The 15,465-nt window shown below is 45.8% G+C and overlaps 2 protein-coding genes across 3 annotated transcripts in view; one reads left to right on the top strand and one right to left on the bottom strand.

The window, feature by feature from the left end:
- LOC118087020 (synaptosomal-associated protein 25-like) overlaps positions 1-7,977 on the top strand; it is a 24,787-nt gene extending 16,810 nt beyond the window's left edge. The window contains exons 4-8 of the mRNA XM_035119238.3: positions 677-725; positions 1,671-1,788; positions 1,902-2,021; positions 3,382-3,526; positions 4,827-7,977. Coding sequence (XP_034975129.1) covers positions 677-725; positions 1,671-1,788; positions 1,902-2,021; positions 3,382-3,526; positions 4,827-4,895 — 501 coding nt within the window. The 3' untranslated portion in view covers positions 4,896-7,977. The remainder of the gene's footprint in view (positions 1-676; positions 726-1,670; positions 1,789-1,901; positions 2,022-3,381; positions 3,527-4,826) is intronic.
- Positions 7,667-15,465, bottom strand: COX7A1 (cytochrome c oxidase subunit 7A1). 2 transcript variants are annotated; one of them, XM_035121098.3, is made up of 4 exons: positions 15,386-15,465; positions 13,086-13,175; positions 11,174-11,258; positions 7,667-7,976 (listed from the first exon to the last, which is right to left on the bottom strand). In XM_035121098.3, exons 1-4 carry the CDS (start codon positions 15,398-15,400, stop codon positions 7,918-7,920), a joined length of 249 nt encoding a protein of 82 aa, XP_034976989.1. In that variant the 5' UTR covers positions 15,401-15,465; the 3' UTR covers positions 7,667-7,917. The 2 variants fall into 2 exon arrangements, with proteins under 2 accessions (XP_034976989.1, XP_088527355.1); XM_088671229.1 differs by lacking the exon at positions 15,386-15,465 and adding an exon at positions 14,342-14,446.

The raw sequence follows: 15,465 nt of genomic DNA, 5'->3' as shown, positions 1-15,465 counted from the left end.
GAGGCTTTCTGTGATTGGATATCACGTATCGAATCAGAACACGGGAGCTCAGAATCCTTAGTCCGGACCAGGCTTCCCCAAACTCCGGCCCTCCAGATGTTTTGGACTACAATTCCCATCTTCCCCGACCACTGGTCCTGTTAGCTAGGGATCATGGGAGTTGTAGGCCAAAACATCTGGAGGGCCGCAGTTTGGGGGTGCCTGGTCCAGACTCAAGCTCAGGCAAACGCAGACCACTGAATACATAACAGAAGCCTGGACTGTTTAAAGTGGCCCCATAGCGCTTGAAATGTATTTTTAATCTCTTGATGGAAGCCACCTAGAGTGGCTGGGGAAACCCAGCCAGATGGGCGGGGTATAAGTAATAAAATATTATTATTATTATTATTATTATTATTATTATTAAATGTGTGTAGCGAAAGTGACCTGAGGATGATGGGATGACGTTCTTTAACAACCTGTCCATTCTGCTTTGCAAGCCTTTTGCAGAGAGTTCTCAAGTTGTGGCTTTTTTCCCCCTTTTGGCCACATGCATGAGGACTAGAAACCTGGTGTGAATGTGCCCTTCGTCTGATCCCTTGTTCTCATGTGAGCAACATCAGGCCCCAGAAATCTTGCAGAATCCTGGAGGTGTTTAAAGTTGTTCACTTCTCTCCCCACCTCTCCTTCCCAACAGAGCAAAGATGCCGGAATTCGAACTTTGGTCATGCTGGATGACCAGGGAGGTAAGGCCTCTGGCTTCATGGCAGATCGCTCACAGACCATGGAGGTGTTAGCTGTGTTCTGGTTCTGCATTTGCAATTGCTATATTTAAAATCCTCTGTGGGTTGGCTGACTAGTCTCAAAACCCCCTGGCAGTGGCTTGAATGCACACAGGCAGCAGAATAAGGTGCTCGAATGAATGGGTACCGCTTCAGAAAGTGGGAGGGAAATACTATTTTTGAGGGCGGCTCCACATGATAGGAAATAATTATTGCAAGCAGAAATAAGGTTGCCATATTTCAAGAAGTAAAAATCCGGACAGTCGTTGAGCCCCAAAGCAGAGGCGTAGCAAGCCCAGGTAGTACCCGGTGTGGAAATTGTTTTGTCAACCCCCCCCCCCCCGCCCCACATCGACAGCTCGGGGTAGGCTTGGGAGTCGTGGGCGGGTGCCGAATGTCACCTCCTCAGCGATGAAACCTGGGGTGGTCTGCCCCCCCACCTCTGTGCCCCCACCCCTGTGACTCCCAAGCCTACCCCAGCTGTAGCCGTGAATGGATGATCCTTCACATGCAGCTGCGCCAGCACGATGGCTGCTCACACACCCTGAACCACCTGTGCACTTTTTAAAAACAAACAAACAAATACCCGGAGTTTTTGTTTGGAAATGAAACACACACACACACACACCCCGGATGGCCAGGTTGCCCCGCAAGAGAGGACATGCCCGGGATTTCCCAGACGTATGGCAACCCTAACCACTAGGCCTCGGTGGCTAGCAGACCAGGCTCCGTTGCTATTGGAGGGGAGATTTGAAAACCAGCCGACATACCTCACGGGAGCATTAGAAAGTGGCCGCTCCTCTCCACAATACCTGTGAGATTCAGCCTGCGTATTTGGAGAGGGCTGTGTATAATGTTTGTTGGTTCCTGAGTGTTGCCGCTGGCTCCCCTTCGCTTTCCCTTCCTCAGAGCAGCTCGACCGGATTGAGGACGGCTTGGATCAGATCATCCAAGACATGAAGGAGGCAGAGAAGAACCTCACAGACATGGCGAAATGTTGCGGCCTCTTCGTCTGCCCCTGCGCAAAGTAAGTCCCCTGGCTGGGCAATCGCCAGGGACGCCTCTCTCTCTCTTTTTAATCAGAGCAAAGTAAGTTAGAGGTTGAACTACTGCCTGAACATCTGTTCTTTTGAAACATAGGTTAAAGCACATAAAAGACTTGGAGGTCACCAAGGCCAGCAACGGCCAGGTGGTCTCTCGACAACCCTGTGTGGTGGCCGATGGAAACCAGATGGTCATGAGTGGGCCCTTCATCCAGAGGTAAGGAGTGGGGAGGTCTTCTCCTCCAAGACCACCTCACACAACCGGGAGATCTCCTCTGCAGCCTCCAGGAGAGTTTCTCCTGCAAGCGCCAAAGGTGTCAGAAGCCACCTCAGTCACTTGGAGCAGGGCCTTTTCTGTGGCTGCCCCATTCTGTGGGATAGCATTCCTGTTGAGATAGGCAGCCGCTCTCTACCCTTTCTGAAAACGGTCAAAAGGCGTGTTTGTTCCAGCTGGATAAATGGGTTGATATGACAAGCGTCCCACTTGTTCGGGTTTTAGTCCTGTTTTGTGCTTTTAATTCTCTTATGCATAAAGGCAATTAATAAATCCATGGTGGTGGTGGTGGTAGTAGTAGTAGTAGTAGTAATAATGTGGTGATTAACCAAGATTTAATCAGGTGATTTAAATATTTACCGTATTTTTCTGTGTATAAGACACACACACACCCTATTTTTGGGGACTAAATTTAAAGAAAATGAGGGAAGAGGCCCAAAGTTGTTAAGCATTTTTAAGGGGCACAGCAGGGCCATTGCTGGGGGTTGGCAAAGGGGGCAGCCACTCCCCCCCTACCACTGCTGTCAGAAACGCTCCCTAGAGTGCAGCTCCCCCCCCCCCCACGCCACTATCTGTGTATAGGAGTACCCCAGTTTTTTTTACACGATTTTTGAGTAAAAAACCTCATCTAATACACGGAAAAATACGGTAACTAGATTATTTCGATGTACTGTATAAGTTCCTTCACCCTTTTGTATTTTAACATTTTTAGCCTGTATATTATAATTTTTGGTAAATGTAAAGCTGTATCTTGGTTGATGCTTTTGAAAGAAGTATCATTAATCAACTTCCGAAATCTTTGTGGTTCTTTACTTGAGAGGCTTTGAGTACAGTACTGTAATTAGTAGCTCATTCCTCTGAGCCCTAACGTAACTGGACTTTTTAAATAACTTTGTATACAGTAATTACTTCCTAGCTGCCTACAAAGAGAAATTAGGAGCATGGGTCTTGCAGAGTATTCTTAGCGTATGTATTTTTATTCTGTGGTTGATATGACCATGATGGTTACAACAAAACAAAACAAAACAAAACACAACACAACACAACACAACACAACACAACACAACAAAACAAAACAAAACAAAACAAAACAAAACAAAACAAAACACTAATAATAACAAGAAAATGGTCATCGTCACCATCCACCCTCCTCAGCTCAATCACGCCTTTCATTTTCCCGGATTGAAAACTTAGTTGGCGAACTTGTTCTTGCCCACTGCGAGGAAAGGCCGCTGGGGTACGAGGAGCCTCTGGCCTGATCCAGCAGCTAGGCTCTTAACGTTCTTGTGTGCGTTTCGCTCAGGATAACAAAGGACGACGTGGAAGAAGAGATGGAACAGAACCTGACGCAGGTAGACAGCATGCTGAGCAATCTTCGCAGCATGGCGGTGGACATGAGCAACGAAATCGACGTCCAGAGTAAGCAGGTGGACAGCATTAAGGAAAAGGTGAGCGATGGGCCAGGGCAGAGAACATATGCAGTAGAACATAACGTGATTTTTTTTAATAAAAAGTTTAAAATTCCAAATTCTACACCCAAGATGCACAACTGGAAGACACCATATTAGGGCATAGCTGCCAAGTTCTCCCTTTTTTTTAAGGGAAATTCCCTTATGCTGAATAGGCTTCCTCACGAGAAAAGGGAAAACTTGGCAGCTATGTATTAGGGAGGGTTTGTATATGCACATATTTTTGGTGCTCTACTCTGTGGGAATGTTGTGGATAGTAGGAGAGGATATATTGATCAAGTATTATCCTTCCTCACTCACGCTTGTGAGTCAGTAGCAGAGTACATTCCCCAGCATATAGCAGGAAACTAGTTGGTAGATTCGTTTGAATCTCTTTACTTAAGCCATCCAGTCTGGCTTGTCCAGATTGGATTATTCCTGGTAAATTCCCCCTTTGTTCCCTCTTTAAAATGATAAGGACACAACAGTATTCTATTAAGAATAACAAGAAGTTTACTTACATTCAGTTCACAGTAGGTTCCTTAAAGGCAGGCTGTAGCTTGTAGTTACAGAAAAGGGTTTGAGTTCAACCCATTTGGGGATTGAGCCCATGTGCTGCTGGCTGAGAGCCAGCAGACAGCAAAAGACATCAGTATCAGAAGAAAGCAGCAAAAGAGTAAGGGTCAAGAGAGAGAGAGAGAGATGGCTGCGTGACTGGCCCTTTCACAGAGTCTCACAGGATCACGCCCATCCACCTGGTCACATGCCGGGGGGGGGGGAGATGGTCCAGACCAGGTGTGACAGGAAATCCTCCTGGCTGCAGTAACACCCCCCTGTGTGTGTCCACTCTGGGCAAACAGGAAGTGTTGTACTTGACTGCCTATGTTACATCCCACTCTGACTACTTCTGGATCCAACAGCGGGAGGATCTGTGACTTTACTTCCTTTGGAAAGATCATTCTAGTTAACACCTTCATATGGAATCCTGTGTACTGTTTTGGTTGCCCCATATTTTTTTTAATCCAGAGCTTGGAAAGGTTCAGTAAAAGGCGAAATGGTCAGGGGGGTTGGAACACGTTGTGTTAGTGTTAGTACAGGTGAGGGAAAACTCTTCACACAACATGTGACTCCCTTAAGGCAGCCTTTGCCAGCCTGGAGCTCTCCACGTGCTTTGGACTACAACTTCCATCAGGCTCAGCAGCCAGCGTGATGGGAGGTGTAGTTTCAACCATGCGGAGCCAGGCCTGCTTCTTGAAACAGCCTCTGCCTCTGTTTTCTCACTTTCTTTTTTTCTCCGCAGGCCACCGCCAACGTGATTAGCATCAACGCAGCCAACAACCAGACTACCAAGATGCTGAAAAATGTCTGAACCGCCCCGCCGACCAGCTTTGATCCTCCCCATCCCACCCCTAAAAGAAAACGGCTTCATCCACCTGAATTTGGATTGGTTTAAAATCAAGGCAATTCCAAATCACGTTTCCCATTTTGAAACTCGTCCACTTCCTGAATAAGCTTGCATGTGACTAACTAGAAAAGGAGGCTGGAAAATGAAGGCGAAAGCACTGGATTGTAGGGAAATAGCGCCTTTGTACACACGAGGGACACGATCCTCCTGGATCCATGTGCAGAGTGGTTATACCTGCTTGCACAAGAGACTGTTTTCTGTACACCACGCAGGGACACTGAGCAAGACCATTTACTGGAAGGCTATGGCTGCCGTCCTATTTGAAAGTAAGTCTTTTTGATCAATGTGGGAGTTGCTTCCTGCTAAACTTTATTCTCTCTCTCTCTCTCTCTCACACACACACACAAGATCGGGGTGCTCCTGTGCATCATTTTTCATAAGCAAGGATTGGCACTCACCGGGTAAAAGCAGTGGCTCTCCATAGGTGGGGTCCAAGTGTCCACCCTGTTTAGTTAGGAGTGTTGCAAGGTTTAGGTGACATGTTGGATGGTGACGACATAAAACAGAAGCGCAAGATACCCTGAACAGGCTCAGTGGGTGATCCTGGTGAGATTCTGGAGATAGGATCTCCTTGGTCTTCACACCTAGGACTAGTCCAGGACAAAGCCCACAACACTAAGTACAATTCAGTATTTATTATGACAACTTCTGTTGGGAGAAGGGTTGTCGCTCAGTGGTAGAGCGTTTGCAAGCGGAAGATCCCAGGATCATTGATACCACTCGGCGTAAAGCAGCTCCCTGTGACATCCCTTGATTCACAGCCATGAGGACTGGGGTCTTAGCTAATTTTTAGGGGAAGGGCCACAGATCAGGGGTAGGCCACCTGCTTTGCGTGCAGGAGCTCCCAAGTTCTATTCCCACTGGCAGAATCTCCAGGGGGTCGGGGCGGGGGCGGGAGAAACTCCTGTCTGTAGCTACTCTGCTGCCAGTCAGTGTAGACTATACTGAGCTAGATGGACCAACCAAGTGACTGGGTTTAAGGCTGCTTTCTTTGTTCCTACTCACCTCAGAAGCCAGATATTTCTCTCCGCGTTTGTGCATGCAAACCAAACCAAAACCAAGCTTTAACTGTGGGATGAATGGCCGTGACAATCCCATTTTATGATACTGTAAACAGAACATCTTTATTAAATTCTGGTTTCGGTTTAAGCCAGGCTTCTTCTTCTTCTTTTTTAAAAGGGACACGATATACAGGTGAAACTCAGAAAATTAGAATATCGTCGAAAAGTGCATTTATTTCAGTAACGCAACTTAAAAGGTGAAACCAATATATGAGATAGATGCATGACATGCAAAGCAAGATATGTCAAGCCTTTATTTGTTGTAATTGTAATGATTTGTCGTTAGGCGGGTCAATTATAAATGGAATGTAATTAATGAAATGTTATAGCGATGTTTATTTTTGTTTCTTTTTGTATTATTGTAACTATTATATTACTGTGGAATTTCCAAAAGAAAGCATTTGTAAAAATTAAAAGAAAAATTAAAAATAATAAGTTGCATTACTGAAATAAATGCACTTTTTGACGATATTCTAATTTTCTGAGTTTCACCTGTACTGTATAAGATAAAAAACAAATAAAATAAAACCTACATACAGCCACCATGTTTTGTGTTGTGTAGGCTCCTCTGATGTAAGTCATGGCCCCCGCCTGCTAGCTTGCTCCCTAAAATATTCCTGGTTTGCTCCTTTCTATATAGAGTGCCGACATTCTGCATGGACTGGTTGCACGGCAACATGGGCAAATGGCTTCAGATACCTATGAGGTACATAAATTACCATCTTCTAGCATATATTCAACACAAAAAAAAACAGTGACCATTTGTTGTTGACAAGAGATGGCTGGACATATCAAGGGCCCCATTCCCTTCAGGAGCTGAGGGCCTCATCAAACCTACATCCGGAATTCTACACTGGAATTCTTTAAACAGAAGCCTGATAGACACCTGTCAGGGATTATTTAGCGGTGATTCCTGATAAAACATACGAGGAGGGAAAAGATGCCTGGTCTATAATTGCAAAGGGTTCCACAATCAAAATTTAAACAATCAGAAATGCGGAGGTGTTGAAACAGTCTACCTGTCACAGGTGCTTTAGCTGCAATCCCTGCATTGAAGGGGGCTGGAGTGGATAACCCTCAGGGCCTCTTCCAACTCTGTGGTACTATAATTTTTATTTCGAAAATTATCTTGACCTGTACGGAACCCAGGTACTCACATAGACCCGTGGTACCTAATGCTCCTTGAGCCGCTGTGCTTGTATGTGAAATAAAATTAGACCAAAATGCGAAGAGGTGGTATCTTTTCCCCCTGTAACTCGTTTGCTGTTATTAAAATCCAATAAAAATATTGGGGGGGGGAGAAAGAAAGAAAAAAGAAGCTGGGCTCTTCTGATGTTCTCCGCTTGAGACCCTGCAGAGCTGTTGCCGGTCAGAGTCAAGCAGCACCAGCCAAATTGATGTCATCTAGCTGCTTTGGACTACATATTGGCTGGGGCTGATGGGAGATGTAGTCAAAAACTGCTGGACTGCACCCGCTTGGACAAAATAGTAATGAGGCAGCGTCTTAGGTTTAGACAGGCATGCATGTGAATTTTTATATTCCAGTTTTGTTAACAGCCTTTAAAATTTGTGGTGTAAGTGGGGTGTCTGTTTTTAAAAATACAGTTGTGTGTGTTTAAGGGCAAATCTTTCTTTTAATTCATTTTATTCATTCGCTTGTTTATGTCTCCAAACAACCTCATTTGCTCATTGCCATTCTGAAGAAAAGTTCCTAAGAATCGACAGATTTGGTAATTCTTCTGCCCCAGAAAACAAGGCGCTCGCCCTCTCTCTCTCTCTGGCGTAACTGAGGGATGGAACAGGTATTGGTGGTTGGGGGGGGGGGACAGACTTCCAAGTCTTTCCCCCCCTTTAAAGATTCATTCTCATTTGTTCTTCTTCGGAGAAGCAGCTTGGAACAGGACAAAGAGGGTGAGGCCGACACCTGGGGAAAAGAATAACTCCATGTCACTTATCGAAAAAGTTGGCAAGGCTTGAAGCATTCTTGGTTTCACGCCAGCCCTTTTTTCTGAAATTGCCATCCTTCGTTCCCCTTTATTTATGACATTTGTATGCTGCCCGATAACATAAGATCTCTGAACAGCTGCTGATAAATATTAAAGCAACAATGATAAACCCAGGAAGATGTCACTGGCCAGTCATTTCACGTCGTATGAAAAAAATGGAAATCAGAAAATGGTTAAGGGACAGTCAATGGCTGCTCTCTAGCTATATTGAACAGAAAGCAATGAAATACAATGAAACTGAAAGAAAGAAGTCTTTAATTAACGTTATAGGGGGGAACCTGCTAAAGGGATTGACGTGAGATGAAACATTATATATTACTATACAGAGGTGGTGGGGAAGGAACTATTGGGTGATACAATGTCCAGTTTAATACCAGTTCCTGCTAACAGCCATATAGCAGTGCTCCGGCCTTGCCAAAAGGCTTTAGCATGGAAGCAACCTTCCAAAAACTGCTTGCTTTGCAAGGAAACCTTATTCCATGGGTAACCAAACAAAGGCCCGGGGGCCGGATCCGGCCCAATCGCCTTCTCAATCCGGCCCGCGGACAGTCCGGGAATCAGTGTGTTTTTACATGAGTAGAATGTGTCCTTTTATTTAAAATGCATCTCTGGGTTATTTGTGGAGCCTGCCTGGTGTTTTTAAAGAGTAGAATCATAGAATCATAGAGTTGGAAGAGACCACAAGGGCCATCCAGTCCAACCCTCTGCCAAGCAGGAAACACCATCAAAGCATTCTGACATATATGGCCGTCAAGCCTCCGCTTAAAGACCTCCAAAGAAGGAGACTCCATCAGACTCCTTGGCAGCAAATTCCACTGCCGAACAGCTCTTACTGTCAGGAAGTTCTACCTAATGTTTAGGTGGAATCTTCTTTCTTGTAGTTTGAATCCATTGCTCCGTGTCCACTTCTCTGGAGCAACAGAAAACAACCTTTCTCCCTCCTCTATATCGCCACGGACTAGTCAACGTTTGATAATTTTACTGTGGCCTGCTGGGGGGACGGAACGTTGATTGTTTTGCGGCCCACTGAGGGGGGGGGGACGTTGATTGTTTATATTTTATTTAGATTGTTTTGATTTAATAATTTTAATTTAATTGTATTTAATGTTCCTTGGGCGGCCTGGTACCAACTGATCCACGGCCCAGTACCGGTCCATAGCCTGGGGGTTGAGGACCACTGCTCTATACGACATCCTTTTATATATTTGAACATGGCTATCATATCACCCCTTAACCTTCTCTTCTCCAGGCTAAACATGCCCAACTCCCTAAGCCGTTCCTCATAAGGCATCGTTTCCAGGCCTTTGACCATTTTGGTTGCCCTCCTCTGGACACGTTCCAGCTTGTCAGTATCCTTCTTGAACTGTGGTGCCCAGAACTGGACATAGTATTCCAGGTGAGGTCTGACCAGAGCAGAATACAGTGGTACTATTACTTCCCTAGATCTAGATGCTATACTCCTATTGATGCAGCCCAGAATTGCATTGGCTTTTTTAGCTGCTGCATCACACTGTTGACTCATGTCAAGTTTGTGGTCTACCAAGACTCCTAGATCCTTTTCACATGTACTGCTCTCAAGCCAGGTGTCGCCCATCCTGTATTTGTGCCTTTCATTATTATTATTTTTTGCCCAATTGTACTACTTTACATTTCTCCCTGTTAAAATTCATCTTGTTTGCTTTGGCCCAGTTGTCTAATCAGTTAAGTTCATTTTGAAGTGTGATCCTGTCCTCTGGAGTATTATCTAAAATGCATCTCTGGGTTATTTGTGGGGGCATAGGAATGCGTCCATTTCCCCCCCAAAAAATATAGTCCGGCCCCCCACAAGGTCTGAGGGACAGTGGACCAGCCCCCTGCTGAAAACATTTGCTGACTCCTGAAAATGCAGTTGGGTTTTGCTCGGATAATAAGGCTTTTTCCGATCAAGTTAGAACTGGGAATTGCTTCACCTGTTTTTGTTGTTGTTTTTAAAGGTTTGCTTAGTTGTTTTCTGAAATCTGTAAGAGCCAGCTAAAGTGTGTTTAAAAGAGGTTTAAGGTTGCACAATCTGTAACACGGAGCAAAAATAATTTGGGGGGTGAAAACGATGGCTGTGGGTCGGGGAGAGGAAAGGGATGTTCCACTGCGTAATGCAGGCATCCCCAAACTGTGGCCCTCCAGATGTTTTGGCCTACAACTCCCATGATCCCTAGCTAACAGGACCAGTGGTTGGGGAAGATGGGAATTGTAGTCCAAAACATCTGGAAGGCCAAAGTTTGGGGATGCCTGGCGTAATGGGAGGTCCTTCCTGCTGGTTGCAGCACTGGGTACCAAATATAATGTCTAAGTCTATGGAGATGTCCTTTTTAAATATAACTCAAAAGCTGACTTCTGGATTCTAACCTGGGTGGGGTGGGATGGTGGCGGCATGGAAACCAGAAACTTGTGCATTGCATTCCTTCCCAATGTATCCCTCCAAATAAAGCCAACCAAGGTTTATCCAAACCAGTGTCTCTGCCTGTATGTGAGCCTGTAGGTCCGTTCGTCCAAGAGGAAGGGGCAATGAGTTGCTGGCCCCCAAACCCACCAAGGAGTGGGACAGAATGGCCGCAAAAGTTTCAGGAGATTTCTCTCACCGTTATCATTCTCAGGCCAAATAAAGGCACAATTTGCCTCCTGAGCTTGGCTGCTGTTTGAAAAGGAAATATTTATGGACAGGGGAAAAACACACATGCCCATCTGCTCGCACGTTGCTGTGTTTCATTTCTCCGTTCGTCTCGCCGCAAAGAGAAGCAAGAAGGCTTCTATTTTTGACAGCAAGAGTGAAAAAGAGAATTTGGTTCGTTGTGGTGTTTCATCTGTGTTCTGCATTTGCTATGCATACTGACTTCTTCAGGTCATTTCATAGGCCACAGACCCCAAATTCCAAACACAAATGATCTGTTTCCATGCAAACGAGGGGAAAGATTTCTTTTTTTAAAAAACAACAACACAGATTTCTTTTTAAAAAAAACCCCCAACACAACCCACTATAACAGTAACTATATTTTTAGTTAAAAAAAAATTAAACGAGGACAGCACCTCTGAACAATTATGCAAAATTTGGAAATGAATGGAGAGCGGAGGTATCACTTACCAAAGACACTGAGGATCATGGTTCCACGGTACATCATGGCATCGAGGGTGCCTCCTTTGAGGTGCACAGGCAGCCCATTGTCCTCCTGGGGAGAGGCAGGGAGTGAGCCCCATCTCATTGGAATCATAGAATGGCAGAGTTGGAGGGGACCCCAAGGGCCATCGAGTCACCTGCCCTCCCCCCCCCAGCCCACTTCAATATGTGCGCATGCTCAGTGAGCACACTGGAGGCCGCTCACTCTGGATGAGCAACTTCTAGGCGACCCTCTTTGATCTTTGCATTGTTGGGGGTTGGGCTACATGACCCTTGGGATCCCTTCCAACTCCACAACCCGTGCTAGATTTACGTATAAGTTAAACAAGCTCTAGCTTAGGGCCACACTCTCTTGAGGCCCCCCCCCAAAAAAAAATTAAAGGGAAAAAAACCTGGATGTACATTTCCAAAATATAAGATGAAAAAATAAATAAAACAAAACCTACCTACAACAACCGTTTTTGGTCTTGTGTAGGCACCTATGATGTAAGTCATGGGCCCTGCCTGCTAGCCTGCTCCCTCAAATATCGCTGGTTTGCTCCTTTCTATATATAGGCTGCCTACCCCCATTGTTCTGCCCGGACACTGAGGTCCAGTGCCGAGGGTCTTCTGGCGGTTCCCTCGCTAAGAGAAGCCAAGTTACAGGGAACCAGGCAGAGGGCCTTCTCGGTAGTGGCGCCCGCCCTGTGGAACGCCCTCCCATCAGAGGTCAAAGAGAACAATAACCAGACCTTTAGAAGGCATCTCAAGGCAGCCCTGTTTAGGGAAGCTTTTAATGTTTGATTTCTGTATTTTAATGCTTTGTTGGAAGCTGCCCAGAGTGGCTGGGGGAACCCAGCCAGATGGGTGGGGTATAAATAATAAATTATTATTATTATTATTATTATTATTATTATTATTATTATTACATTCTGCATGGACTGGTTGTATGGCAACAAGTGCAAATGGCTTGAGATACCTATTAGGTCCATAAATGACCATATAGCATATATTCAACAGAAAAACAGTGACAATTTGTTGTTGACAAAGGACAGCTGGACATATAAAGGGCCGCCCCATTACCTTCAGGAGCTTAGAGACTCACCAAACCTAAATCTGGCCCTGTCCACAACTATAGGATTCTGTGACTTGGCCCTGTAGAGGGCTCTCCAAACTCTCCTCTGTCTCAGACAACAAGGTGAAGTATAAATTTATTACTATCATCATCAAAATCATCATCAGTTTGGGGAGGATTTCTGGGGGCATTCTTTAATATGATGTTGGAGAACTTATAAACCTGCTATCAATATGATATTACTCCCTTTATTTTGAACAAAGGAAACAATGATTATGATCCCTGTTGCTGGAAATGTAATTGGAAGGGAGGTTCGGAGTTTGATTTCATTCGGTATGTACTGGAATTTTTTAAAAAAATGTTTGATATTTTCATAGGTGCTGTAAGCTGCTCAGAGTAGCTGGGGAAACTGAGCCAGATGGGCAGGGTATAAATAATAAAATCATCATTATCATCATCAAAGTAATTATGGAAGGGTACACCAGGGGTCATCTAGTCCAACCCGCTGCAATCTAGGAATCTCAGCTAAAGCAACCATGACAGATGGCCAACCGACCTCTGCTTAGAAACCTCCAAGGAAGGAGAGTCCACCAACGCTCTATTCAGAGAGAGAAACATCCTTTGAAAAGTAGGACACCTGTGACCAGCCTAGACCCTTCTTCTTCCAGGTGCCACCCCTTCTCTCTCTTTTTCCCTCCCTCCCTCCCTCCCTCCCTCCCTCCCTCCCTCCCTCCCTCCCTCCCTCCCTCCCTCCTGCCATGTCTGGTTGAGCAAAGCAGTTGCTAGCATAAACAGCTGCTTTCTGGACGCAGCCCAATCCCTCACCTGGAAGAGCTTCTGGTATTCTGGGACTTTGTTTTTCAATCCCCGAGGGGCGGAGGTGGAGAAAAACCGGAGGGAACTGATACGGGAAGCCTAGCGAAGAGAGGAAACGAGGAACAAAAAAAGCAGAATCACACTAGGAAGTCCCATCTCTTCCCAAGGAGCCATGGATAACCCTTTCCTTCACAAATTTGTCTGATTCTCCTTTAATTTGGTGGCCTGGCCTGCCTCCTGGAGAAGCTCTACCGGGAGATGCTCGTGACCGAGCCTGGGATTGTGCAAAGCTGATGCTCTCCAATTGACCTAGAGCTGTCGCTTAGTAGTGGGCACACACTATGGATAACTGCAGCCTACCTCGTGGGGTTGTTGTGAAGGCTTAATGTTTGCAAAGGTTTGCCATTAAATCTCTTAAGTTCACTGCATGTAAATTCTAGTTCACTGTAAACTCAGGTACACAGATTGGATTTAGCCAGCTGCGGTTACAGCCGTCGCTGGAACTTCTTCTTTCTCCGGAAGCTGAGATGTAAAAGCACGCTGGGCTTTGTCCCTGGGGGCCCTAAAAGCACAAGTGAAACCTGGGTCTAGTCACAGTGACATGCAGAACAGTCACCCCCTTCCCCACCCAACTCCAGGCCCTCCAGATGTTCTCGACTACTAAACCCACCAGCCATGAACATAAGAGAATAAGGAGAGCCTGCTGGATCCGGCCAGTGGTCCATCTAGTCCAGCATCTTCCCACAGTGGCCAACCAGATGCCTGTGGGGAACCAGCAAGCAGGATCTGAGCATGGGAGCCACCTCCCCTCCTGTGGTTTCCAGCAACTGGGATTCAGAAGCATTTCTGCTTCCAAATGGGGAGGGCACCCATCAATAGCCCTCTCCTCCTCCATGAATTTGTCCAATCCTCTTTTAAAGCCACCCAAGTTGGTTTGCATCTTTGCAGCCCTGTAGCAGGGAGTTCCACAGTTTAACCATGCGCAGCGTGAAGACTTTCCCCGTCGATCCTGAATATTTGTAACTTAAAGCCGTTGGTTCGAGTCCTACCCTCCGGAATAGGAGAAAACAAGCATGATCCTCACATAGCCGGCTTTGGGAAGGCAGTGCAAGGGCTGGGGGGGGGGGGGAACATTACATTTTGGGCTCGCTTCTCCCCTCTTTCCCCAAAACAAGGCAGTGTGGGGGCCTGTGGGCTGTGTGTTGATATGTACTCTTGCAGCCCACTTGGTAGGAAAAGTTGGACCGCCCTGATTTAGACGGTACCTGGTTGGCAAAGGTGGAAATAGGCTTAAACCTAGGTTTTTCGAAAGGTTCTCCCATGGAAGCAGCAGGTTTGGGGCGGGGTCAGCTAAGGCTGGTCTCTGTGTCTGTGTCACAAGCAAAGGGAAATCTTATGAAATGAAATGAATAGCCCTGCAAGGAAGGACTTGGAAGGACTTGAAATAACCCACTCGGACATGAAGTTCAACTGGGTGACCTTGAGCCTGCTGCTGCCGCTCAACCTGACCTACATTGCAGGGTTCTTGTGGGGATCCATTGAGGAGGGAGAGATTGAATATAAATGCAATAGATAAATAAAGTGATGTAACTAAACTGGTGAGCCGCTCTCCTCCGAAAGCTGTTGCAAACTTCCCAGCGACGGACAGGAAGAGCAGAACACCATGGTATAGGAGTAGGGAATTAAAAGTGTTTTACGGAAGAATTGATGCCTTTTTCGGACTATCCAAAGAAATGTTACAGCACGATGAGCTCACGAGCAGGATTGGAGCTCTGAGCGGCAGAAGCGATTAGATTATAGTGTTGCGGTTTGATAGATTTAATAGATAGAAGTTAGGGTGCAGCCGAAGGAGAGGAACAACAACTCCGTAGAGAACGGGGCAGAAAGTCAACAAAAATAAGAGAAAAGACGAAATTGCATTTTGATTGTACGTAGGTTAAAAACATTGAAACTTAATAAAATATATTTACCGGGGGGGGGGGAGAAAAAGATAAAGGAACAGTTAAATATAACCATGCCTGTTTTTTACCCCATGCATCTGACCAAGTAAGCTGTATCACACACAGAACTTTCTGCTTCAATATATATATATATCTTTTAAAGGGGACTCTGCAACACTCTGGCAAGGCTATCCCCCTGAAACATTGTTTTGCCTGTTTCGGCCTTGCCAGCAAAAGTCCAGTAGTTTATGAGTTAGGAGCAAAGATGCAATAGGGCACACAAACACCCAATCTATCCACCCACGGCAGGCGGCGGAGTTAGTGACCTGCTTTTAGCAAGCAGACATGCAGAGGTAAAGGAGTCTTTACCAGGAGGGAATTCATGCTCTTTACGGTGGTCCTTGCTGCCTCCTTCCTGATCTCTCTCCTTCACTTGCTTCTCTCTGTGT

Source organism: Zootoca vivipara, chromosome 6 (assembly GCF_965207765.1).
Source record: "Zootoca vivipara chromosome 6, rZooViv2.hap1.1, whole genome shotgun sequence".
NCBI lineage: Eukaryota > Metazoa > Chordata > Lepidosauria > Squamata > Lacertidae > Zootoca > Zootoca vivipara.
Note: the sequence above shows the minus strand (reverse complement) of the source record. Positions and strands in the feature narration are given on the sequence as shown.

Bases quoted from the DNA above. Each gene is read 5' to 3' on its own strand.
- COX7A1 (XM_088671229.1), bottom strand. From the start codon at position 14,398: ATGGGAGAACCTTTCGAAAAACCTAGGTTTAAGCCTATTTCCACCTTT. The intron at 13,176-14,341 runs GTACCGTCTAAA...TCTCTTCGCTAG, and splicing joins TTTCCACCTTTGCCAACCAG to GCTTCCCGTATCAGTTCCCT. The intron at 11,259-13,085 runs GTGAGGGATTGG...GCCTCTCCCCAG, and splicing joins AATACCAGAAGCTCTTCCAG to GAGGACAATGGGCTGCCTGT.